General features: G+C 45.7%; 1 protein-coding gene across 13 annotated transcripts in view; it reads left to right on the top strand.

The window, feature by feature from the left end:
- The window catches only part of DNM1 (dynamin 1), a 66,765-nt gene that overhangs the window by 27,230 nt on the left and 12,664 nt on the right, over nucleotides 1-26,871 (top strand). For 7 of the 13 annotated variants that reach the window (XR_005952837.1, XR_005952836.1, XR_005952835.1 and 4 more), the window contains exons 7-17: nucleotides 469-611; nucleotides 690-825; nucleotides 1,981-2,048; nucleotides 3,045-3,183; nucleotides 11,149-11,235; nucleotides 11,422-11,492; nucleotides 11,954-12,005; nucleotides 13,228-13,239; nucleotides 14,506-14,619; nucleotides 25,432-25,541; nucleotides 26,269-26,380. Coding sequence is in view for 10 of the 13 variants with exons in the window: in XM_041406560.1 (XP_041262494.1) it covers nucleotides 469-611; nucleotides 690-825; nucleotides 1,981-2,048; nucleotides 3,045-3,183; nucleotides 11,149-11,235; nucleotides 11,422-11,492; nucleotides 11,954-12,005; nucleotides 13,228-13,239; nucleotides 14,506-14,619; nucleotides 25,432-25,541; nucleotides 26,269-26,380 (1,044 nt within the window). In the remaining 3 variants the exon portion in view is untranslated. Of the gene's footprint in view, nucleotides 1-468; nucleotides 612-689; nucleotides 826-1,980; nucleotides 2,049-3,044; nucleotides 3,184-6,410; nucleotides 6,550-11,148; nucleotides 11,236-11,421; nucleotides 11,493-11,953; nucleotides 12,006-13,227; nucleotides 13,240-14,505; nucleotides 14,620-25,431; nucleotides 25,542-26,268; nucleotides 26,381-26,871 lie in introns of all 13 variants that reach the window. The other 6 variants (XM_041406562.1, XM_041406561.1, XM_041406556.1 and 3 more) reach the window with 3 other exon arrangements.

The raw sequence follows: 26,871 nt of genomic DNA, 5'->3' as shown, positions 1-26,871 counted from the left end.
TGCTGATACTTTTATGTGAAGTTTATTATTGGGTTTGAGTCAGTTTGGTCCTTTTCACCCTTTCTTTTTTTGAAAAAGGGCTTTACCACCACATTGGGTGTCAATGGTGTGCTAGTCTGAAGGCAGAGTAGCCTTTACCCTCGTGTAAAAAGCAAATGCTAATACTTTTATGTGAAGTTTATTGTTGGGTTTGAGTCAGTTTGGATTGTGTGGAGGGGAGTTTTGCACCATACTAGAAGGTAAACTGAAGGTCAGGAGTAGAGGGGGCAGTAGGCAGGAGCTGTGGAGGGGGAATACCTTCAGCTCATAACTGGTATTTGTCCTGGGATAGACATTTTGTTAGGACCACACAGAAGAATTGAATACAGAGAGGAGCTTTCATCTTTTTTTTTGTAGTGTGGAGGCAGCAAACTCTTCCTAGTAACTTCCTAGAGGTTTATTGTCACCTTAAACGTTTTTCTTGTGCAGCAACTGACCAACCACATCCGTGACACGCTGCCAGGGCTGCGGAACAAGCTCCAGAGCCAGCTCCTCTCCATTGAGAAGGAGGTGGAGGAGTACAAGAACTTTCGCCCTGATGACCCTGCTCGCAAGACCAAAGCTCTGCTTCAGTGAGTGGCCTCAGTGTCCCTCCCTGGAAAGGACTGCTCAGTGTTGAATTCTGCTTCATGCTCTTGGTTTTCTTTCAGGATGGTCCAGCAGTTTGCTGTGGACTTTGAGAAACGCATTGAAGGCTCTGGAGACCAAATTGACACCTATGAGCTGTCGGGAGGAGCTCGGATCAACCGCATCTTCCATGAGCGTTTCCCCTTTGAGCTGGTGAAGGTACTGCTTCCCCATGCTGCTGAGATACACTTTTTGTTTCCTGTTGTATGTTACTACTTCTGTCTGTCTCCTTACTCCTCTTGCTATCTTTCATCAGCAGACTTTCTCCTTTGTTTCATGGTTTTCTCTTTTATCACCTTTTTTCACTTGTTTGTCTCCTTTGTTGGGACCTTCCCATAGTGCTGACTTTCCCTCTGTCCCTTTTTTGTGACAGAACTTAACTTCCTCTGAGCTAAATGACAAAGTTTTTTGGACTTGATTCCTAGATGCTAAATTGAGTGTGAAAAATCACTTTAATAGAACCCATGGTAGATCAATGACTGAATGCCATCACAGACAGGTCAAAGCTACTGTGACTGAATTTCATGTAGGAGGAATGGTGCTGAAACTCATACTTCTTGATCCTGAGCATCGGACTAGATCTAAAGTTGAACTTGTAGATACCTTAAGAAGCAGGAAAAAGAATTTTAGGTATACCTGGGATTACTTCTGTCTGGCCCCTATCAATGGCCTAGAGGTGGGAATGGTATAGAAACTGTATTTACCTCTTAACAGTGGAAGAGGATTCTTATTGAAAGACAATTTTCTTGGAGGGTGAATTACACTAACGTGATCAGGAAGAGTACTGAAAATCTTTTTATGATGTCAGTTGGAACAAACTTAAGAGCTTAGATCTTCCTGCTTCAAAATTTTTTGCATTGGCTTTCTTTTTTTTCACATTTGAGTAAGATGAGGCCTTTCTAGTGAAATAAATAGCCTTCCTTGTGTTAGATTTACAATTCACACAAAATGTTTTATCCATTTGTGGTGTTCACTGAAAAAGCAGCTGCCAAGATCTCATGCTAAATGTTGTGAGGCAAACCAATTTTCTTTAGAAAGCCATCTAACACTTCAGTCCTAGTGCTTTATCTCAAAGAACCTCCTTAAGAGCAGCTGGGGCATCTGTAAATGGAGGCCCTTAGCTGTTCATGTGTGTCCAGCTTTGTTCACGTGTTCCTGCTTTGGCCACAGCAGTTTTGTGGCTGGACTCTGTATCCAACACCTGGGCTAATATCTCATGTGTCACATGGCAGTGCTGGCATGAGACCTCTTCAAAGTCTGCTGCTATGCAAGTCAATGTCAGAAAGTTTCTGATGGAATTTTCTCCTGGTGCAGATGGAGTTTGATGAGAAGGAGCTGCGGCGGGAGATCAGCTACGCCATCAAGAACATCCACGGTATCAGGCACGTATCACACACTAGGCAGAGCTCTGGCTGAAAAGCCCTGTAAATACTTCCAGACCTTCCAAATGGAGTGGAAGACTTCAGAGGTACGGTAGGTCAGCCAAAGGGAGGGATAACCTCTGTCTTGAATCTGGGAATAGGGACAATCATCCAAGTGAGTTTGCTTTCTTTTCCCATGTGGGAGTCACAGAAGCCTAAAAGGTAAAAGCCTGGGTCTCTTGACATCTTCTCCATCCTTCTTGGGCCTTTACATAGGAAAGGGTAGGAAGAGGGATGCAACCCCATACTAGTCCTTTGTTTAGTCAAAACTAAAATGTTGATTTTCACACTAACCAGCAGTTAATTGTTCAAAACAAGTACAGAGCCCCTCCTCCCTATGAGATTTGAGGGAACACTGGTGTGCCCATCACCAGGATCCCACTGGCCCCACATAATTAGCAAACAGGTCTGTATTCCCTTCAGTGTAAAGGTGAATTGTCAGAAAAGTCAGCCCTGAGACCCGAAGTTGTGATGCTCTTGTGAAGGTTCCTGTTGGAGCCCTTCTGCTCAGAGGGATGTGAACAAACACTGACCTAGATTTATTTTCATTCGTTTGTCTTGGTCAGCTACCAGCTGAACTTGATAAAGGCTATCAGATGTCAGTGTCTTAGCCTTTAAGAAAATCTTCTAGAGCAGGTCTCATCTCCTCCACAACTCTGAGGTCAACTGTGCAGGGGTCAGCCACCCTTAGGCTGAGGTGAAATGGTGACCTGGCTATGGCTGTCCAGCTAAGATCGATTTTGCCCCTGGCACCTCCTTCCTTGCAAGTGCCAAGCATCCCTCACTTTTAATGAACTTCAGACAGGGCTTTTCTGGGGGATGTGACACTTCCCAGCCCAAATGTCCCGGGTTTTGGTGATGGTGGTGCCTGCTCCAAGATGTGTGTGTAACGCTGTGACATTCTCCTTGCCCCTTCTCCCCTTCCTGCCTTGTCTTGTCCCCACCCTGGGTGTTTAGAACCGGTCTCTTCACACCTGACATGGCCTTTGAGACCATTGTGAAAAAGCAGGTGAAGAAGATTAAAGAACCTTGCCTGAAATGCGTGGACATGGTCATTTCGGAGTTAATCAATACTGTTAGACAGTGCACCAAGAAGGTAACCAGAGGCAGCATGGAGTTGGCACCTTCCACCTGCTCGCTGGCTGCGGCGCAGCATCGTGACCTGGGCAGGGACTTGCCTGCAGCCACACTTGGTGTTTTCACCACCTCCTCAGCATGACTAGACCTGAGCAGAGCCAGCCTGGAGCGATCCAGCCAACAAGCCAAACAGAAAGGAAGCCCTGTGGAATGTGTGCTGTGGCCCTGCTCCCTGAATCTTTTAGAGCTGAGGCATTCTGGAGATGTCCTGGCCACCCCTATGTCTGTAGCATGACTCCTGGTTCCTTTGAAAACCAAGGGGTATTTCTCTATGGCCACATTTTTCTTGAAATTTATTATCTGGGTTTATTTTCCAAGCCAGAGACTGGGATTTAAATTTTGTGCCCTCTGTTCTTGTAGAAATGAGAGGATTAATCCCAGAGTTGCCCTTGGGGGATGTATGGGGCTGAAATTTAGAGCTACAGCACTTACAGTTGTGGGTTCTATCTCAAGGAAACGTTCCTGTGGTGTTTGGCTTGGTTTCTGGCTGGTTTGGTCCATATCCTGATCTGGAATAGCAGCACATGGCTGAGAAGAAGCAAGTTAGAAATGTTCATCAGCCTCTGGGCTCCATCTGTGCTCTCTCTCAAGAGAGAGGACATCAGGCTTTGCCCTTTGGGATCCATACTGGTATTTTTTGATGTCAAGAGTGGGAACCTTGATTCTGCTCTTTGGATGTGGCAGCTTTTGTTTTTGAGGTTGGGGTTGAAAGGGAGCAAGATACGATGACTTGTGCCACTCTTCTCAGCCATGACTTGCTGCTTCAGGCAGGGCTGGGTGCTGGTGAAAAGGCACCTCAGTTAGGACTAGGTGGGCACTGGAGACTGGAATCGCCACTGGCTTTTCAGGTGCAGGTAAATGGGCACTGCAGGAGGTTTCTACAGAGTCTGACCCCCCTCTCAGCAAGGGTGGGGACAGGTGCCCAAGCGGTGACACTTGCCATCCTTTGCACAAGTGCCTGGTCCTTGGGGCCAAGAGCCTCTGCAGAAGGGCTCAGGTGTGCAGACACATACTTTGCCCCCAGGACAGACTGGGAGAGCAAAGAGACTGCAGTGAGAGGTTGCTCAGGTTTCTAGAGTGCTGGAGGAGCTTCCTTTTTCTGTCCTGCTGTCCTCTCTTGGGATGTGTGACTGTGGGAAGCACCCAGAAAATTGCCATTAGAGCCTGTTGACAGGTAAGCACAGGCCCTCGGGCTGCCAAGTATCCAGAGTCACCTGCTAACTGGATCAGAAGGGCCCTCCTTTTCCATGCCCTCTGAAGCTTCTTTTGATTTGTTCTCCATCCGTCAGTTGCTATTCAGAACTGCCCATTGATTCTTTCTCATTGCATCCTTTTTTTCTTCACTTCTTATTTCTTGCTTCATTGTTTCTTTTTCATTCCTCTTTTTACTGATAATTTTAGAATAAATCCTCTGTTCTGAAGGCAGCAGTTCCTCAAGTGATCAGGTGGCGGGTACAACAGGGTGGGAAGTATGGGAGGAGAAGAGACCACGTGGATGGAGGGGAAATACCACAGATTCAGGAATAAAGGATTCCATTTCAGCTTGCATCCTACTGCTAAGGTGTTCATGGTTGACTTCAGTTCCAGTTGCTCTGTGTGTGCTCTAGTAGCCATGGTTACAATTTTGTTTATGAAGAAATAAAATACTGTCATTCAGGTGATACTCAGATATTGTAAGGGGCTAATTTCTTTTAAAAAATGAGACTTCCCCTGAAATCTGGTGGGGGAATAAGCATAACTTGAGTTTAGCTGGGCAACTGGATTAGTAGGAAGCCTCTGCTGGGTCAGAGGATGTGAACTGAACTCTGGAAATGCTCTTGCTTTGCTCAAAAGAGGCATTGTTGGCACCTGTAGAGAGAGCCTTGGGTGAGTCCAAATCCTGTAGTGTATTCCAACTCCTTGCTGCTTAAAAGGCAGAGTGGTTGTACATCCCCTAATACTTGTTGAAGAGTGTTTTAATACTGGTGTTGCTTGGGGACTTGCAGGTGTTACCTGCAGAAGATGTGAAGGATAAGGTGAAGGAGTAAATGCCTGATGTACATGAAGTGGTGGTTATTTGTAGCCATCCCAGGATTTGTTGGTAGCTGCAGGCACCCCAGGTGTGGTTATAAACTGCAGCTTTAGAAAAGCAATATCCCATTCCCATGCCAAGGGGATGTTATTCCCTGAAAGCACTGGCAAAGTAGTAATGGCCCATGGTAAGACAAGTAACTCAGATTGTGTAACAAAGAGCATCCAGTAGAAGCTCTGAAGTGTTAAAAGAAGTGCTGAAAAAAGAATTTTGGTGCAGTAGTCTTGAATTGGATTGATCTTGGCTATATTTTATTAACTTTAGTTTCTGTGAACTTTCTGTTCTTTTTGAGTGGAGACATTGAGAACAGACCACAAAATATCAGTAGAAATAAATAGTTCCTTATAAATCACAGCAGGCCTATGTTTGGTCTGATGCTGCAGGTATAATAGATGCTTTGTATAGCTGTGGATGTCCTGTAGCACTTCTGCATTTTGCTAAATACTGGGTGCATCTGTTCTTACTGAGGAATCTGATGTTGCAGGGAAGGTGGGTGAGATGAAATAAATTCTGTAAGTGGGGTGCTTTGCCTGAATCCCTGAAACTGAGAGACATCAGTTCAGTTCTGCCAAAACAAGATGCAAGTGAGAGACCTCCTCTTAGCCTGGCTCCTGTTCAGGCTTCCTGCAGCTGGAATAAGGAAAACTTGGAAGGGGAGATAACTATGGTGAGAAGGAAAGGGAAATGAGATAAAGAGAAATGATAAATGGTGAACCTCTAGGAAAAGAGACAGTGGCTCACTGGCAAAGAGTTTTGTCTTGAAATCTAAAGAAGCTTTCCTTCAGGAAGTGATCACTTGATCCCTGGGGGCTCCATTCATTCATCTTGCTGTTGACAGCTCACCATTTCACTGGCCCAGCTGCTCCTACCTCATTCCCCCTTTGACACTTCCATTTGCCTGTAGACTCTCCTGATACTTGGCAGTGCACAGGCCCCATAACAATGCTCACCTGGTTCAGTAAACTAATGGAATGAACCAAAATCTCACTTCTCATTTTGCCTTGTGTTTTCTCTCTTCTCCCTCTTCCTTCCTTCTTTCTTCCTCCTTCCTGCTCTTTCTCTGCTTTGCTTTCTTCTTCCTCGTTGCTTCCTCCCACCCTTCCCCTGCCATGCAGAACGGGTCTCTTCACGCCTGACCTCGCTTTTGAAGCCATAGTGAAAAAGCAGGTGCAGAAGTTGAAGGAGCCAAGTCTGAAGTGTGTGGATATGGTAGTGAGTGAGCTCACATCCACCATCAGAAAGTGTAGCGAAAAGGTAAAGAAACAAAAAATCGAAGAAAGGTCAATGCCCATCCCCGTCCCACACACTTCCATGCTGTTTCTCCACACACACACACACCTGGAACTCCAGCAAATCTAGAGACAGAAATTTGATAAAACAATGCATCTAGAGGAGAGCAGCAACCTGCAGGTACAGGAGCAGTTTAAAGGCAGGCCAAGGGGAGTGGGTGACAACTCTTTAGCTGAGCAGTGAGCTGGGACCCAGTGGGTTACTGTGGCATAAGCTTTTCCTCTGTCTAGCTCAGTGTGGATCAAACCCTTTGTAAGACCAGTTTGCTGTGCCATTGCCTGCACATTTGGAACTTATTAGTTGTTATTTTTCGGACCCCCTTAAATCCAGGTACTCTAGAAAAAGATAAAAAACCAGAAAAAACCTCTCACCCCCACGGCATGAATGGTCTACAGTGCATATTTAGCTGTGGCATCTACACAACATAAGCTGATTAAAAGTTTGAGGTGCAGGATGTTCTGCAAGAGACATTCAGAGTTCCAAAAGGCTTTGAGAAAGGCTTTTCCAGGCATCACACCCTCTGCATCATTCTCCTGCTGATTTCCCACTCCATGGACTATGCTCAGGGGGAAGTAGTGTGGTGCTTTTCCTTCTTGCTGTGAACCGCAGGAGGTGGAGCCTGAGGGCAGCAGCAGCTGGAGAGTGACAGGGAAGGTGTCAAATACTTCTTGGAGGCTGGGGCAGGAGTGGCTTTGATTCCCGGGCTGGTTCCCTCCAGGAGAGGGCACCACATGCCTCCTTTAAAAAAAAGGCAGATGTGGCAATTGGTGTTAAACTTACCAGCGAGGGGCCAGAAACGTGGCACAGCAGAAGTGTGTTCTGGAAACTGAGTTGGAAAGGAATGTTCCATGGGCTATTTTAGGACTTGGAAATTACAGTTTCCTTCTTCCAAGGTTACAGCCAGACTCACCAGCATTTTGGTGAGCCCTAAATTGGGAAGGAGGGGAAGATAAGAATTGATGTGAGTTCAGAGTGAGGGCAAAATTTGAGTTAATAAGGTCTGTCTCGCTTAGAAATGCAGAGCTCATTTCCACCTCTGTAAGGACTCATCTTTGACATGCCCCAAGCTCTGCCCAGTCTATTTCTTGAGGAGTCCTGCTGTTGCCATATTGTGGGGTCTGATGTGAGGCAGAGGAAATCCTTCTCAGCCTGTTTCTAATGTGGATTTTTATTTTGATGGGTGTGATTGCTTGCACTGTGTTCTGTATCCAACTGGTGATGTCTGCTCTGGGTGGGGAGAGAGAAGGATGATGACAAAACACCCATGGGTGTTGAATTCTAGTTTCTCTGTTGGACCATGTCATTAGAATGTCTGGATACCCACTTGCTCTGTGGATTTTTAATCCATGATGTGATGGATGACCCTGTGAGGATATTCCAAGGTGATGCAACCTGGTTAATCATGTGAGGAAGGCGATAGTGACACTGTAGGAGACTAATGGCTATGGTTGAAGCCAGGGAGGCAGATGTTAGATGTAAAATAACTGCCTCAATGAAAACACATAGCAATAGTACTGGAAGAAAAAAAGGAAGACTTTAGTAATGTTTTAAGTCAAATGTCTGCATGTAGTGAGAAGGTTAATCTTGCCTGTACCTCCCTCTGGAAGAGTAGAAAGAAAGAAAAGGCCACTTAAGGATTACAGCTGGACTGAGATGGGTTCTGATGGCATAAGGTAGTAACAGCACAGGGACATCAGTTAATTTGCAATATTTATTTTGCATGTTATAGCTCTAACTGCTTGACATGGACAAGAGCATGTGCTATTAGGGGAAGCATCTGGAAAAGGCTACTTTAGGACTGATGCTAATTGTAAGGTAATACCCAGCCTGCCATGTTGTGGATGGATGCTGCATCTAAAAAGATGACAAAAACCTTTAAATTCACCAGAAGTCCTGCAAGGCTTCGGGAAAGAAAGGCTGCTTGGGCTAACACCTCTTGAATTAGCTTAACAGTCCTGTAGCCTTGGTTTGTTGCTGTCTGAACTGTTGTGTGTTATTGTTTATGTTCTCTCACAATTATTTCATTTCACCTCAGATGGTGAAGAAATCATTGTATGTACAGTTGATAAAGCTGTATAGATTGAATATTGTGGGATATTTAAAGAACACAGAAGGTGACAAAGCCATCTGTGTTCACAGTACAGTTTTCCTGTATGAAAAGTTGACTATTTCTTGACTATTAGACAAAGTTGAGGGCTGAAGAAGGCAGCTATTAAAAGCTGTCCTGTGACTGGCTTGATTCTGAGCTTCTTGCTAATGGAGAGTAGCTCCAAAAGCAGCAGAAAGCTGGTATAAGCATGCTCCCTTACATTTAGGAAGATAATGTTCTAGCTAGTGTTTTTCCAAAAGCAGGAACCTTCTGTGCCAGACTGCACTGCAGTGTCTCACAAGTGCAGGAAAGTCTTGCAAGTCAGCAGCCCTTCAGCTGAAGGTTGATCTCTGGTGTGCTGGCAAGGACTCGTAGAATCTGCAAAGAGGGGAACTAAGGAGCATTGGGACAAATTGGTTTTCAAAGAGGGCTGTAAGCTTGTATTTTGATTAAACAGGAAAATGATTCTAAAGCAGGATCGAAACCGCACTGAGCTGGGACACGATCCCAGGCTGACAGACTTTACCCCTCGAAGGGTCGCCTGCTCTCCTGTCTTTCAGAGTCATGGCATTTCTGGGTGCTGTTTGTCCTGCTGGTGATAACTCCTTGCCCCTCTATACCCTGTTGCATGTTCCTTGGTGGTGTTACATCCTGTGGCTTGTTTATCCTTTTTCCTTGCCCACCCTTGCTGCTCCTGTGCATGCTTGGGGTCAGAAGCTCCTGCATGGGGACCAATGCTGCCAATTTATTTTTGCATATGGATGTTGCTGGACAAGCTGGGTTCTGAATAAACCACTACTTGTTTTGCACTTTGTGTGCATTTGAACTGGTTGGGACTGGGATGGTGGGGGGAGGTTTTATGTGGTTTTTGTTCGACTGTGTTTGTTTGTTGATTTTTATTTTTTTTAATTTGAAGCAAAGAAGCTGAGACTTGCTTGAAGGTTTTCCAACTTCCTGTTTTTTCTGTTTGACATAACTTGCCCATCTATCCTTTGCCAACCCCCCAAAGGAAACAGGAAGCTTTCCCTGTCTGTCTCTGAAGCAACCAGCTGCCTGAACCAAAAGATCATGGAGAACACCCAGTTTTTGCTTTTAAGACAAGGTGGTACTGGGGAACAGAAATTCTGCTTTTTCCCTGCCTCCGTGGCCTTCCAAAACAAGCTACACATTTAAAAATAGTGTCATATCTAGTCCAAATTCCAGTTCTAGGCTATTGCAATTTGTTTGACTGCAAGGGGGCTCAAAGGGTTTGAAACTATTTGTTGGCAGATGTTAGGAATATTGGTGGTGGTTAGTGTGGGATCTGGCTTCCAGAAGTGATGCTGCACATTTTGAGACTGTTCTTTGTAGCATTTCATAATTATGTTTACCAAAAAAAAAAAAAAAAAAAAGGGCAAACGAGTTTAAGAAGAAGCTTTCATAAACTGGAGGAACAAAACAAATTCAGTACATGTCTTAGGCAAATGAAATACTGTTGGACATCATAGTCAAATTAGAGGTAATATTAAAAAAAAAATAGGGAAAATAATTTCACAGGGGATAGGTGAAGTAGGGAAGAAAGGGCTGGATTCTGGATCTAGAGGTTTAATTTCATTTGACTGTGCTGGACTTAACCTGAGATGCAACAGTTATTGCTGTAAGAATCACTAGAGGTTTATGACCCTAGTCAAGAAGGCAGGTGCTGTGTGAAACCCAGAGGACTTCAAAGGTGCTGATTCTAGAAGTGTAACTCAGGTATTATCTCTGTAGATAATCTCCCTTGAATCACAGCTACCAGAGTCCTCCTGCTTCTCAGTGTGGGCAGGAAAGGATTCACTCCTCAGTAATGTGGCAGAAAATGTGTTGTAGATGCAATGTGAGCATAGATCTCAGCTGTGTAATCCTGCCCCAGCACAGGTAGAAGCAGCTGGATGCCCAGAGCTTGGTGTTTCTTGGAGACATGAAGCCTTGAGCTGCTCAGATCCTGTGTCTCTGCTTGCAGATGTTGGAGAGAGACAGGTGCTTTCATTTAGTCCCTCAGCAAACAGGGACTGAAATCCACTTCACTTCCTAGAGGGCTTAACAGGTTGTAAGAACAGGCCATTCACCTGCTTAGCCTACTTCGGTTTCTAAAGAAACTACTCATTTTATTGGAAAAACCCAACAAGCAAGAAGCAGTGCACTTATATCTGGGGTTTGCCAAAAGCCTCATGAGAGGAAGAATGTGGTGAGTTTGGAGCAGATCTCTGGTGAGACAGAAAGGTTGCTGCAAGACAGAAAAGGGCTTTTCTCTAAAGCCCAGAGCAAGCAGAAATTTACTTTGCCTGCAACAGACCTCCAGGAACTTGGAAAAATCTGTCTGCAAGTCCAGCTTTCTAGAACTTCCCTTGAGAATATCTGGTAGCAAGGTGTATGTGTGCATGTGTACATGTGGGGGACTGCAGCCCCCTTTTTACCTCCCTTTCCCATGTGCACGTGTTTCCTCTCTCCTGCAGCTCAGCCAATACCCTCACCTGCGTGAGGAGATGGAGAGGATCGTCACCACGCACATCCGTGAGAGAGAAGGCAGGACCAAGGATCAGGTGGGGATCAGGAGTGTGTGTCAGGGGGGAAATTGGGTGGGGGACACCTTTTGAAGATGTCTTAAGTTGGGCCTGAGCCAAGGGGTGTCTGGCTGCAGAGGGGATCAGGTGAACAATGTCCAGGGCTCTGTGTGCCCCGTTAGCAGTGTCGGTCACTGACCTCCTGTCTGTGCCTCTCTTTGGCAGGTCATGCTTCTAATAGACATTGAGCTGGCTTACATGAACACAAACCACGAGGATTTCATTGGCTTTGCCAAGTAAGCACCCACCTCCTATTGCCTCCTCTTCTCCACGTTTGTTTCCTGTGGCTCTGTCCTATAGCTGCTTCAGTAAAAGGGGTGCAGAGGCCCTGCTACAGATGCTATTGTCCCAGGAATGGTGCAGCTCTCAGTATTGCTTGTTTTTTTCAGTGGCTCTGGATTGAAGGCTGGGGCGAGAATGGAGATGCATGGAAGGGGGTGTTACAGTATCAGATTTGTGTCAGAACAAAAAACCCCAGCAGCTGTGGAGGGTTAGTAGTGACCCAAATGAGGTTCATGTGGGAGTGAGAAGATGAGTAGTCCAGGCTGAGAGAGCAGATGGCACAAGATTGGGTTATTAAGGCTGGAAACCAGTGGTGGGGGGCCCCAAATGACTGTAGCAGCTGTCCAAAAGGAGGAGGATTCAGGTGATCAAGAAGAGCCTTAGAAGTTTTGAATGTCTCTGCTGTTGTTTTCAGTGCTCAGCAGAGGAGCAGCCAGATGAGCAAGAAGAAGGCAGCTGGTAACCAGGTAGGCCAAGTTCCATCTCCTTCACTGCTGCAAGGAGGACATGTTTGCTACCTGGAAGCTACCAGGTGGACAAGTGCTGGGCTGAATGCAGCACTGCTCTAAGTTGTTTCATTGTGTTGCCTTTTTTTTTTTTAACTCCTCAAACTATTTGTAACTGGAGGATAGTGTTTTAGGCTACATGCAGTCAGGAAGAACTGAGCATCTGGCAGCAATGGAAGGCAATGGCAGCTTGATAATCAAGATCTGGTCTTGCTTTTCTGGTAGAAATCCCTATTAATTAATGTTCTGTAAATTCCTGTTTGTTCAGTCCATTCACTAACTGTGCCAACTCTCCTGCCAAGGTGAGAGGTACAGAACACTAGGTCTGAACTGTTACAGAATTGTCCATTCTGGTTGTCTTTCCCATGAGTGGTATCTACTTTCTGAAAAGAGATTTCAAGAGAGTTCATGGACTCTTTTTCTGAAAAACTTCACTGGAAGTGTATAAATCTCTGTACAGGGAGAGAGAAGGTGATGATAGCCATGGTTGCAGTGGGTATGTATCAGAACACACCCATGGGAGAAAACAGCAGTGGAGGGGAGGACTTCCCTTAATCCTCCAGGAACTGTAAAGAGTGTACACAGAATTAAAAAGATACTAATGACACTTTTTCAACAACTTTGTCCCAGATTTGCTGGGGACATGGCAAGGCTATCTTGGCTAGAAGATCTTGGAAACAAAGCCTTACAAGCAGCTTCATAGAGAATGGAAGCAAATGCTTTTGCTTAGTCTTTTAAAAAGACATTCACTTCTGACATCCATCTTCTTCTTAACAGAATGTTGGCCACCTCTCCCTGGACATGACATTGCAGAGTGTTTCAGATTGTTGGCAGGCAGGTGTTCTCAGCAGGTTGGGCTGGCCAGCCAGCCATTTTGGAGCAGCTGTAGGGAACCCCATCCTCTGCAGTCCCCTACAGTAGAGCTGAGTGTAGAAGAGTGCAAAGGGCAGACTCTGGACCTACCTGTAAAGTGCTTTCGCTTTCCCATTAGCAGATTTATTTTGGGATGGGGGTTGCTTGTGTTAACACCTGGGGTTAAAGATTTGGTACCAGCCTCCAATTTATTTTATTTTGTTTTTGAGCCTCTCTTCTCCTGCTCCAGCTTTCCTGGTAATAATCTCTCCTCTCTTTGCTCCTCTCCTGCTCTCTGCTCTGCTGCTGTTGCTATGGTTCCCCTTTGCAGGATGAGATCCTGGTGAGTAGAAGGCCACTCAGCAGGGTGTGCTAATGAACATTAATGTTGCATCTGGGAAGGCAAAACCAAGGCATAAACACATTATTCCCTCTGCTGCCGAATGGGGAGAGGAGGGCAGCTGGCATTAGACACAGATGAAGCAGAAATGAGGTGGAAAGGTAGTGTGTTGAGGAAGAATTCAGAACTGCGGGTACATCTTTCGAGTGGGTGGAGATAAAAAGCAGCAATCCAAGGATGTGTAGTTCTGTTCCACTGCCCCCTCCTGTCCACACGGAGTGTAGGACTAGTTAGAGCTTGAAAGGCAGGAGCTGAACATCTCCGGCTCCTGAGTTTGCATTTACAGAGTAAATTGCCAGTTGAATGATCCTGTGCCTCCAGGGCAGGTAACCACGTAGGCCAACTGGGTAGGTTGCTCACACAATGCCACCAGCCGAGACACAGTGCAGTCTCATAGTTTTTCCATGCCAAGAAGTTTTCAGCAAGTATATCTATACAACACAGTACAAATAATGCATGCAGATGTTTCTGGGTGTGAATAGTGCAGTAATAGTAAAAGCTAATGCCTTTAAGCTGATACATACCTGCATTTGATTATGGCACGTGTGGGGTTCTAAACCAGCACTTGGTGAATAGGAGTCCCCTAGAGAGTAATGGCCTAGCTTCTTTACAGATTAAACTTCTAGGAACTTGAAGTTTAATCTGTTGATATGACTGCCCAAATACCTGGGTATGCTGAAGTCCAGGGTACTAATTCCAGATGCACCATTTTGTTCTGTTATCCTTAGTGAGTTCTTTTCACTAAACTCAATTCTTTCTGGGGTGCTTGGCTGTGTCCTGAACTAGTTCCCTCTACCCTGAGTTGAGTGAAGCACTCTACACATGCAGAAAGGTGTGCTGGTGTCCTGGTTTTCTCTAGGTGTGGCCTTTTCTGGGTGTTTTGCTGTGATTTGGTGCTTGTAGGTTGTGCCAGTGTCCAAGGCACTCCTGATGTAGTTCTTTCTGTATCTCTTTCCTCTTGGCAGAGGGTATAATGCACAGCACTGCCAGGTTCCTTCCTGCCTCCTTTTTATGCTATTCCTGGCCCTTTTGGGGCAAGGACCTCCACTGGCCAGTTGAAATTGGGGCTCTTCTGGCAGCAGCAGAGAGCACCATGTTCCTTGTCTTTCCGTACTACTTTGCATGTAGGGATACCCTTGGATCCCTCCTCTGTCACCTAAGGCCAGGAATGATTGTCCTTGTTAATGCTCACTGCTTCTACCCCCTCAGGTGATCCGGAAAGGCTGGCTCACCATCAACAACATTGGGATCATGAAGGGTGGCTCCAAGGAGTACTGGTTTGTCCTGACAGCGGAGAACCTCTCCTGGTACAAGGATGATGAGGTGAGTAGCTCAGCTCTGCTGCTTGAGTCTCGGGCATCTGATGAGGACCAGCACTTCAGGTCACTGGTTATTTGAGATGTATCTTCTGAGTGTTTTCTGCAGCTTGTGACAAGCTGAAACTATCCTTGGGCCAGGCTCCCCATGGCCTCAGTACTGCTGAGCATTTCAGAATTGATGTGAATGTGGCTTGTTTGACGCACAAGGAGTAATATTTATGTAATATTTATGCTTGAAGTTCTGGCTTAGTGGGAAGTTGACAGGCATTTGGAATGAATTTGACCTTTATTCGTTTTGCTGTGGCAGCTGTGATCATCAAGGGTGTAATGGGTTAGTTCCAAGATCTGGACTTTCAGGCATTTGTGGGGCAACAGTGAGTTTTCTGAAGGCACGTGGCAGTGATTTCATGCATCTCCTGGTTCCAAGAAAAAAGCTCTCTCAGAGCAAAGTGACAGGAGCTGTGGACCTGAAGCTCTAGCTCAGGTGCTGACTCCTTCTGACTTCAAGTAAATTAGTTATTCTCTCTCAGGTCCAGCTCTTAAACATGCAAAGTAGGAATGTCTTTTTACTGATTCTATATTGAGCATGCCAATATAAATATAACATATTTTAAATGTTATATTTAAAGTTGTTTGAGTTGTAAATGGTCAGAGTTCTGCTGATCAGAAGTACAGTGATGTGTGGAATATCACTGTTAGGAACATGGACCTACTCTCTAGAGTTGCTTGATCATCTTGAATATTAGCAATTCTGGTAATATTCTGTGATGTGTTTCTGCTTCAGTGGGAATTGTTATAAGCAGACAGAATTGTTCCAGCTGAAATCACTGTCAACAGCATCTTGCTTCCTGTGCAAGACAAAGGTAGATAATTGTCCCTTTTGATTACTTTGAAAATAGAAAGACTAGCTGGATGGTTCTGGTAAGGATGTGATTGAAAGGTTTAGTCCCCTCAATGTGCTGGGAGATGAAAAATGTCTGGTATGATGTAGTTGTAAGCTCTGAGTTGATTAGGGTTTCTGATTGCAAATGAAGAAACTTCTCTGCCTCTTATTGTGGTTTGTGTCCCTCAGGTGTTCTGAGGCACTCACTATTGTGTCTGGGAGCTGCAGCCAGGACTGGATTCTTGTCTTGTTGCTATCAGTGGGCCTGTTTCCTTCTCAGCAGGTAGAAATGATGACAAATACAGTGATGAATCAGCCTCTAAATATTGCTTTCTGTATGGAGATGACTGCTGTGCTGCTATGGATGAGCAGGCAGCAATTTCCTAATTAAAGAACCAGGCATTGAAATGGCTTTCTCTAAATCAGTGTGTCTCTGCTGTAAGACCCCTGCTCTTTGTGTTCAGAGATGCTTGGGGAGGCTTCCCTCTCCTCTGGGCTTCATATGCAGGTCGAGTGGTTATAAACATCAAGTAGTTTAATCAAAGCCAGCTGCTGCATCTGTATTACAGAGATGATCAGAATTCCCTGTTCTTCCCCCAGGGAGTGGGAGGGAGGGCGGTCTGCAGTGGGGATGTATGAACTGTTGATAGATTCCAGTTGTCTGGGATGGGGATTGGACCTCCCTCCCCTCCTGAGGGAGGGCAGCCTTGGGGGTTGATAGCAACTGGAGGTCTGCACCATTTCCCTTCTGCAGAGCTGCCTAATGAAAACAGTTCCCTGCCAGCCCCTGTCCCTTAAACACAGAGAACCAGCACCAATGAGGTCTGAGCTGCCTCTGAGAAAGGAGCCTTTGTTTTCAACTGAGTGGGAGCAGGGGGGAAAGGGAAGTGTGTGTTTTATTTGCTTCCTCCCCAAGTTCAACTCCTTGATCACTGGCTTTTGTGAGGGAGAAAGGAAGCAACGTCTGCCTGGACTCAAATATTGAATCGGGCTAAAAGTTGGTGCATTTGATGGACAGCTGGGAGAGCCTTGAGCATGGGCATTCCCATCCCAAACCTCAGTCCTGCATGGAGCTGACTCAACACCCAAGAGCTGCTCACAGTGCATGGTCCCCTGTCAGACAGGGGATTTTTACATGTCTGTTACAGAGCTCTCCTTCACCAGTTCAGGAGAACTCACATCCTCTTCAGCTCCTGAAACAGTCTCATGTGTTTTGAGAGGTTCTTACACCATGGTCTTTCTTTGCTTCAGCTCTGGAAGGAAGGGGGAGGCTGTGTCTGCCCCACCCTGCAGTTTTGTGGGCTCTCTTGTCCTAGTTCCCCTGTGCTCTGGCTGCTTTCCAGAGGGAACAAGGAGAAAGCTGAATCTGCCTTTTGTGGATGGAAGTGCTGGTAGCAGAGCTGTGGGTGCTGGTGGGGGAAGGAGCAGGGTGAATGGTGTGTGGTGGGGTGAGGGTGAAGGCTAGGCCAGCACCTCTGGGGCCAGGAGGATTGGGGACACTGCCTCTCCCTGCCCTGTCCCACAAGCCAGGACCCAGTGTCTGTGGAATGAAGACATCTGGACCCCATTAGTGAAATACCAGTCTTTCCGCAGCACTGGCTTGTTTTTTCTCTGCCTCTGAAGAAAGGAACTGAAGCTTAAAATGTCTTAAAGGGCCCAGCATTACATGTTAGCAGGGATATATGGCTGTTGATGCTCTGGAGGGGCCTGAAGGAGTGTGCTAGGGAATGGGAGGGGAAGGAAAGAGTGGGCCAAGCGGGGGTGGAAAGTTGGCTCCCCACTCTGCCTTGCTGCCAAGAGCATGTGTGTGTGCTCTGGGTTCTCTGTTTTTCTTCCTGTCTCCTTTCAATAAGTCCAACACTGGCCCCATGGAGAGTGGCCCCACAGAAAGCTTGGCCTCCCAGGCCCTGGCGACCCTCCTGAGGTACCTGCATCTCCTGAACCCTGTGGGATCATGCTGCAGGCCAGCAGTGGGAAGGAGAGGTGGGGAGGAGCCTGCTCTGGCTGCAGGCAGTACAGAGTGAGGTTTCCTTGCTCAGGGAGGCCATAGCATCCCAGTGGAGCAGCAGCACAGCATCAGAGCACACTGGCTGCTCAGCAAGCACCACAGTGGACATGATACAAAAATTTGATTTGAATACTCCTCCTGCCCAGATCCCTTATGAAATGCACAGTGCTCTGTGCAGGACTTTCCTGCCTGCTGGAAAAGATGGTCTGTGAGCTTGGAGAGAGCTGCTGGTGACAGGGACCTTGTAGGCAGGATGGAATGAGCACTGTGCTCTGTGGTTCCTGCCAGTGAAGCTCACACCCTGCTCTGCAGGGTAACTGTTCCTTCTGGAGTGCCTGTGTGCCACTGTGTGCTGGAGTGTTTGCACAGCTGGGTGGATGGATATATCTGTTGCTTCATTTGGGAATTTGTGTGAATGTGCAGTACAGATGGAACCTTTTGTCCTTACTCAGGTAAATCATGTACTAGAAATTTGGGTCTTGTGTGAATGGGTGCCCACATTAGAAGAATGACCTTATTGGCTTTGGGGTATGCACGTGTTGCATGCAATGTCACTGCATTTCAGACCTGTGTGTGCACAAGGAGGGATGGCTGCAGAGTTTCAGGTACTTCAGGTGCATGCAGGTGTTTTATATTCCTTACAGATCATGTTGATTCCTGATGCATCAGTTTTTGTTGAGCTTCTTCTCTGTCTTCATGCCTTCTCTTTTGCTTGAAACATATTCCTGTCCTGGGGGAGTGACAGGCACTAAATAGCTGTGTGTTCTGTACCTGTCAATGTCTCTTACCCAATTCTAGATTACAAATAAACACATGAATCAGTAGAGACTGTCCCCCCACTGTACACATGCACTTCCCTCTTCTCTGGCCCCTTCTACTCCCCAATCCATGTCCTTGAGACCCAGATCAGGTGGTAGAAATCCTTTTTCTTTGCTCAAATTCCCCCAGTCATCAGAAGTTTGCTGTGATGAGTTGGCTACAGTCAAGTTTTTGCATCCAGCTTGTTTTAAAGAGCGTAAGAGCAGTCTGCTCTAAGGTGGTTCCTCTCCTGCTCTCATGCTGCTCTCAGGTGCTCTCTGGAAAAAGTTCATGTTCTTTACATTCTCTGTGGAGCCTTTTCATTCATGCACTTAATCTTTTTTCACTTGTGTGTTTTCTCATAATCTTACTCAGTTTTTATCAGTCCTCATTTATGCTTTCACTCATTTTCTCTTCTTCCTCTGGCAGACAAACATCAAAGCAAACACAACATCCAGAGCATCCAAACCTCCAACTTTGAATCCCTTGTGGGTTTTTCTTTGTATTATGACCAATATTCTTTACAGTAGGAATTCCCCTTTCTCCAGTCACCTTTCTGTGCTTGAACCTGCCTTCTCAGGTAGCAAAGCACACCACAGTTGTGACTCTGACAGGCCTGTGTGTTTATTTCTGCATTTATGGCAAAGCTTAGCATGTGAAACACAAGCCATCCTGAACACAGCTACCTTGGGACAAGCACACGAAACTGAAAGAAATAAGAATGGAATGAGACAGAGCAGAAATAAGAGGGTTGTGAGTAGGCTGGTGAGCAGGCAGGTAGAAGTGATGATCAGGCATGGCTCCAAAGGGTTAGACCCTCCCAGGCTGAGATATGAGTGACCTCTGCATGCAGCCATCCCCAGAGCCCACCCTCTCCAAGCATGTCCCTCTGCCGTGCAGGTGTTGCCGTCCCCGTGCAGCACTGGCAGTGTGTGGTGTATCCCAGCACAGCCTAACCAATGTGCAGACTACTGTACAATCTCGTAGTCCTGAACAGGTAGTCTGAACACTGGGCAGACGGAGTGGAGCCTCTGCGATCTGCTCTCCGGCAATCAGCAGCTCATTAGTCCTCTCCCCTCCCTGCTTTTGGGATGGGGTTGTGCGGGGCAGAGATGGGGTGAACGAAAGTCCAAGTCCTGATTGGAAAAACATCCTCCTCTGGCAGCTGGGGGAGAAGAAATGCTGCTGCTCCCTGCATGTTTCCAATTTGGAGCAAGTCTCCAACCTTCCTCTTCCAGTGCTGGTGTCAGGCTGGTACCTGGATTCCACCTGGGAGATGCTGCACCTTTTTAGAAAGAGAAAAAAAAAAATCGATTACTGCAGTTTGAGGAGGAAATGCTGTGAAGTCTTGGCTGTCACCCAGGTGTGCAGAACTTGTTGCTTCATTCAACTCCTTTTCTTCCCCATGGAGCTGTGTGGGAGGATCCTCAGGCCCCATGCACCCTCATCTCCTGTCCTGAAGATCAGCGGGTCCAGAGCGAAGCTCAAACAGAACCAGCCTTTGCTTCCAAGCCCTCCAGAAGGTCCTTGGACAGGGTTGCAGAAGGCAACCTTGGCCAGCTGCCCTTGCAGCTCACCTCTGGCTGCTGCAGGAGCAATCCACATCCCTTCTTTCTCTCCCCCCACTACGCCCTGGCATTGCTGAGCCTCCCTCCCTCTTCTGGTTTTTGCTCCCTCCCTTCTTGCTTCCCTTCTGTCCTTCTGCCTCACTTGACGTGGCAGTGGAAGGCTAACTAGACTCGAGGGAGGAGCTTGCTGGCTGCTGGGAAGGCAGAGTTTGGCAGGAAGTGAGCGGCTGACGGATGGGGTTGCGCGGGGGAAAGGAAGGTTCCCTACCCTGCATGGAAACTTGAGGAATGCTGTCGCTTTCTGTGACGCCTGGCTCTCATCTAGCGATTCCAGATGTTAGTCCCTGCCCACACGATTTGCTCCCTCTCCCTGTGCTGCAGGGATAAAGAGGACTTCATTCACGTGTCTCCCTTCCAGGATTCCTTCTCCTGGTGTGGATGGTTAAGATTTGTGACCAAAAATGTGAACACTTGGAACTCCCATCTTGGCACTGGGGGAGGTGTAACCTACCCTCTCTCAGGGGTGTGAAACACTTGGTGTGTGTCTGTGTTGTGCTTTACCTTAGCAAAGCAAGTCAGATACCCTGGGATGGTTCATCCCTGCCCTGGCACAAGGACAGGGGCAGGGAAAAGTGCCTGCTTGTCCTTTGTGAAGGCTGGTGAGCATTGCAGTGACATTAGAGGGGTCGTGACAGTCGAGTTTTGGGCACTATAGTCTCAAGCAACTCAGGTTTCTGCCTGTGCTTCCTCATAAACCCCCTGATGGCTTCCTAGGGTTGCAATTGGCTGCAGGTTTAAATCTGCTCATTATTTCAGCTGATGTGAATAAAAATCTTTACTTTAGTGGAGGTGAGTTAATTACCATTGCCATGCTTACTAAGCCAACAGTAATGGTTGTGATTAATCATGAGTCCAGGTCTAGCATCTACAGAGCTTTTGAACAAAATCAGCTTAAAATCTTAGGACGTGTTGTTTAAGTTAAACTTAAACCAAGGCAGCTTTCTGATGTCAACAAGCCATTACAGCTGCTCTGCAGCTTGGGGGTGGAATCATTCCTATAAATTATGCTCTGAGGCCAAAAGTGACACAGGTGGGCTCTGTCTTGGAAAGATGGTCTCAAGATGTGTGTATGTAGTGGGATGACCAGGGCTTCCTGGAGGAATCGCATCTCACATCTTTTACTTGCGAAGACAAGAAGCAGAAAGCAGTTGGTAACATCTTGTTTGGGGGAGTGGAGTGGTTGGTTCAGCTTGAAAAGCTCAGCTCACTTGCTTTCAAATATTCCAAACTGTTTTTCAGAGGCTTTTTCCTAATAATCTTTTAGTGTGCATGTATTCATGCAGTGTGTTTACTATAAATTATGATGTTAATGTTTCTCCATGGGAGTAGAGTTTCATTACTGGAATTCCCAAAATGCTGTGCATGTGTTTAACAGAAACAATTTTACTGAAACTCCAGGCATCTCTGGGGCAGGTTTGTTTACCTGTAATACTTTACATCTTACAGGAGGGAAAGGAGATTAAGAGGTTTAAAGCAAGATTAATTTCTCCTAATTTCACACAGCCCCCAATTAAAACAATGACAATGTCTTCTCCCATATCCACAGACCCTTGTCTCTGTGCAGAAGAAGGTGTTTGTCATAACAGCTACAGGGAAACCTTTAATTAGTTTATTTATGCTCCAAATGCAAACTGAGATCTGATAATTCTGCCAATTGCTTTCTTTTGCGGTGAGTGCCAATTTCCAACCTTAGGGAGCCCACACATGCATCTGTCAGCTTCATTTTGCATGTATCCAAGCGCAGGAAAATCTCCTTTGCTGCTGAAGCAGTCCAGGTGAATGGAGGGGAATGCTTGGAGTCAGGCTGGCTTGCTGCCTGCTGAATTCAGTGAACTTCTGGTAGCTCATAACCTACAGTTTAGCAACAAATAATTCAGGTGATAGTGCAAATTGTTGCTATATCTGGCCAAAACCCATCTCTAGGATTTAGCCACCATAAGGAGATGTGTAGCAATAATAAAGGGCATTGGAACATCAGGCTGCAACTGCAGCATCACTTTTTTCCTGCAGTTATTGTGCTTGCCACCCCACAGCTGGAATGGCTCATGGATCCTGGTCGGCTTCCTGGCCATGTGTATTTTCTTTCCCTGGTAGATGCAGAGTACAGAGCCATATGGCTGTATTCTGCACTGTGCTGGGGGCGGGGGAGTAATCCTCTGGCACTTCTCCTGCCTCTGCAAGGAGCTTGCAGTCATCTCTTTCTGCAGCTCTCCATGCAGGCTGAGACTCCTGTGGGGAGCAGCAGCCCTGATGAGGGGAGGTTACCCTGTGCCTACAATATTCCCAAAGCAACACTGAGCACCATCTTCTGTTTTGTGCAGTCTGGGGGCCTCTGCCACACCTCCCCTTTGCCTCAAGGCTCTACAGATGAGCTCACAGCCAGCCAGCACATTTTATATAACACATACTCTGCTACTGAGGGTCAGTTTTGCCCGATTTTTTTTTTTCCTTCTCCTTATTGATGAAGGGCTATATGAGCGACATAAGCCTCTTGGGATCATTTTTATATAACACATACTCTGCTACTGAGGGTCAGTTTTGCCCGATTTTTTTTTTTTTCCTTATTGATGAAGGGCTATATGAGTGACATAAGCCTCTTGGGATCATATTGAGGACTTTAAATATAGGATTTCACAAACTGCTTTCCCATTTCTATGTGTCCTGGCTCTTCCTCCTGACTCCAAGTCTGCAAAGCTAGAGAGAGAGAAGCCCTTTTCCCCTCTTGGCCAGGATGCTGCTCAGCCATAGCACACCCTGCCAGATTGCTAACGTATGGGCAGAGTGCTCAGCCAAAGTTTTGAGAGGCTCAGCCCTTGGCAGCTCATTCCACACTTTCCTGTCTCTACATTCAGGAAATGAAGTCAGATTGTTGATATAAAACAGGCTGGGTTGAAAACTGAGAAGCTGGAAAGGCTGAAGTGGGGGACTGGGAAGGGGGAGGTGTAGGGAGATGGGGAACAGCAGGGGCTCCTTGCAGCTTGCCTGGCTTGGGGGCTCCTTGCCTTGTCCCCATGTCCTCCACTTGACTGCTCTTGCTACCTCCACGTCAAGGACTGATAAGTTGTGCTGGCACACGGATATTTTGTCTTCTGTTGTCTGTGGCAAGATCAGCATGTGGAGATAGTGCTGTCTTGATCACGTGGCAGCATTTATGTGAGAGCTTGGAAAGGGTGAAAGTTGAAACTCTGGCAAACAGCATGTTGTTTCCATATCAGGGACATGGAATTCCCTTACTTTTTGACTTTTTTTCCTGAAGAATGACACCACTGCAGAACTTCTATGGAATTATGTGGGCATGGAATTCCCTTACTTTTTGACTTTTTTTTCCTGAAGAATGAACACCATTGCAGAATTTCTATGAAATTATGTGGGTCTAATGCAGAAGGTTTTCCTCAGACATTGTTAACATCAGCAATTTTTGTTTTATTTTGTTGAGTGGTTCTTTTTTTTTTTTTTTTTGGTGGTTTGGGTTTTTTTGTTTGTGGGTTTTTTGTTTGGGGTTTTATTGGGTTTTTTTGGGGTGTTTTTGTTTTTTGTTTGTTTGTTTTTTGTTTTGTTTTGATGATTTTGAGTTTTTGTTGGGTTATTTGGGGTGTTTTTTGGGGGGAATGTGTAGAGGGTGGTTGGTGGGGTTTTTTTACTAGCCCAGGGACTGTGGAGTGAATGCAGGGACTTCCAGTTAAATCAGGCTGCAGTGGGGATGGTCTGACTCAGCCAGGGACTCAGCAGTTGGTGTTGTTCTCTTCAGGTCACTAGTTCAGCCTAAGACAGCATAATGATAAACCAGAGTAATAGAAAACTGCAAGTTCTTTGTGGCTCACAGAACAGAATCTGAATTAGTCTGAGTAGCTCTGAGACCAGCATGTGGCTGACAGATATCCCATTAGAAAAATGCCTGCCCACATCTAATTAAAACTGATCAGCAGTATTAGAAAGTCCAGGGAAATTTGCTTGGAAGAATTCTCATATTTTCATGGCCTGGCATCTTTGAAAGGGAGTCTGGCAGCAGCCCAAGAGATCTCTTCTGTTTTCTAGGTGCTGTTTTTTGGGATATTCTCATTGCATATGAATTGTAGTGAACTGGTATGGTTTTGTCTTTGGAATATATCAGTACTGTGAGGTGCTGGTATCCTTAGCAAACTCAAACCAGTTTGGCTGAAGCTTAAGAGGATGTTAGGCTGGACTTGCAATTGTCTGGGTGTTAGAGCTCAGAAGCTTTGTCACTTTTACCTGCTCCTCTGCCCTCCCCTTCCCTTCCTGGTCAGCCCTTCAGGATCTCTCCTCACTGCCCATTTTTGTTTTCCATCCTGTTTCCCCCGAGAGTGATCATGTTGTTTCTAGCCAAGAAAAGTCTACAAACACACAAGATCTCACAAGGGGACAGTCTCACATGCTCGCTTTGCACATAGGAGTATGCTCTGGGTTTGGCTTAGTCTTGGATAGCTGCATTCTGCCTTTTGGAGACCAGTGTGAGGGCTCCCTCTCTTGTTATGCTGGGGTATAATTCCCTGCTGGAAAAGGATGCTCCAAATGAGGGCCTTAAACCGAATTAGGTTCTATTAATTTGCTGTAGATCCAGATTTGAGACTAAGCAGGGGTTATAACTTCTGACTTAGTTTCTGAATGCAAATGTAAAAGTTAAGATCAAGTTTTGATGGGTTTTTTAATGAGGGTGAAGGGTTCACAGTAACTAATAGAGTGTAGGACTAGGACAGTGACAGGGTTAAGTAACAAAATCAGCAAGTCAGGTTTTCTGAAGAGGTAAATTTGAGATATACACACACACACACACACACACATATATATATATATATATATATATATATATATATATATATATATATATATATATATATATATATATATATATATATATATATATATATATATATATATATATATATAAACCAGATCTTTAACATAATATTTAACATCAAGGTTTAGTGACACTTGTGTATCAAACCAGCTTCTCAAAATTTATTCAATCATGCTTCTTTAAATTGAAAAAAACCCAAACAGATATATACACACACACACACACACACACATATATATATATATATATATAAACCAGATCTTTAACATAATATTTAACATCAAGGTTTAGTGACACTTCTGTATCAAACCAGCTTCTCTGTTACATCCCTGGCTTTTTCTGGATTGACCCCTTTGCTCTGGATTGGGCCTGGATTGGCCCCTTTGCTAAGAAGAGTGGGACCACAGTGCTGAGCACAATCTGGGGCAGTTGGACATTGCTGTGCTGGTGCCTGGTCCTGGAGGAGTTAATGGGACACGGTTGTTGGGCCACATCACAAAAGCAGTTGGGAAGGACAAACTCTTGTTTCCAGCTTTCCCCTTTTCTCACAGACTCAAGGAAACAGAGGACCTGGGTCTGAGAATGGCTCCTGTTGATGTGGGGCCCTTTTGCTGGTACTCCATGCTGGCAGAGCAGAGGTGCCCCTGGAGCAGGGAGTGACTTGTTCCTCATTCCCTTTTCAGGAGAAGGAGAAGAAGTACATGTTACCAGTGGATAACCTGAAACTGCGAGATGTGGAGAAGGGGTTCATGTCCAGCAAGCACATCTTTGCTCTTTTCAACACTGAACAGAGGTATGCTCCCATCTCAGCACAGCAAGCTGCTGGAGCTAGGGACAGGATTTATGTAACAGAGTAAGGATGAGTTAGGATAGCTGTCCAGGAAAGATGTGAGTGTCCTTTCAGGACAGCCACTTCTGAAGGAGATGGGAGGACTTAACTTGATTCCTTCTGATCTTACAGATATGTATAATTTTCCTTTTGTATGCCAGTGCATGGCTTGTGGTGTGAACTTACCCCTTCAACCTTTTGGTGTGGTTGCCTCAGTCTCCCTGTGGCTGGGATATATATTTATAATCAGTGTTCTTGGTGAGTGACTAGGGAAATCCATAGGACCTGGGAGAGGTGGAAGAATCCAGCAGCAAGCAGAATTGAAAAGGGAGTATTTTTCAGTTCTTGTTGAAATATACAACTGATTTGAGAACAGTGAAACTTGATAAATCTTGGTGAGTGACTAGGGAAATCCATAGGACCTGGGAGAGGTGGAAGAATCCAGCAGCAAGCAGAATTGAAAAGGGAGTATTTTTCAGTTCTTGTTGAAATATACAACTGATTTGAGAACAGTCAAACAGATAAAAAAAAAACTTTCCTTTTGCAGAGTCATCATGAGGTTCCTAGCAAGGGACCAAGTGTCTCTGTCTTAAAATGACAGGAGGATTCCCTAGTCATTGATATCTTTGTCAAATATGGGCAGATCTCTGAGTTGGGAGAGAGAATAATAAAATATGTGTCTTCCTGCCAGGAATGTTTACAAGGACTACCGGCAGCTGGAGCTGGCCTGTGAGACCCAGGAGGAGGTGGACAGCTGGAAGGCTTCCTTCCTTCGTGCAGGAGTCTACCCAGAGCGTGTTGGGGTAAGTGACAGCCCTAATAATGGGATAAGGAGGAGCACAGCATGTGTCTTGAGAGGGATAGCTCCATCTTCTTGTGTTAAAAATAAGTCTGTGAAGGTTTTGTCTTTCCAGAGCTGAGAATCTTTCTGTTGCTTCCATTAGGGAATCTTGAGATAAAGTAACTGGCAGCTTCAAAGAGAAGATAAAGTAGGAAAAGACTGCCTTGATAAATCCCTCTAGCTGTCTTGTTTTGTGGATGTTAAATTCACAATATAAGGGTAACTACTGTGACTACTAACTGGTATGGTATCCACTGAGCAAAGGCACTATTCCTTTTTGGTAACTCTGTACAGCCTTATTAGGAGCTTCCTGACTTAGCAGTTGTTCTCCCTTTCCTTCCTCCAACTAATTATGGAGGGATGTTCTTTGAATTATTCTTTTGCTTTTGTGGATACTCTAATATGCTCCTTTAGCAACAACTCTTATCTCTTCTCTTCCCCTTGTCCCACAGC

This window comes from Onychostruthus taczanowskii, unplaced genomic scaffold (assembly GCF_017590055.1).
Source record: "Onychostruthus taczanowskii isolate IOZ18803 unplaced genomic scaffold, ASM1759005v1 scaffold25, whole genome shotgun sequence".
Classification (NCBI taxonomy): domain Eukaryota; kingdom Metazoa; phylum Chordata; class Aves; order Passeriformes; family Passeridae; genus Onychostruthus; species Onychostruthus taczanowskii.
This window is presented reverse-complemented; position numbering and strand designations above follow the sequence as displayed.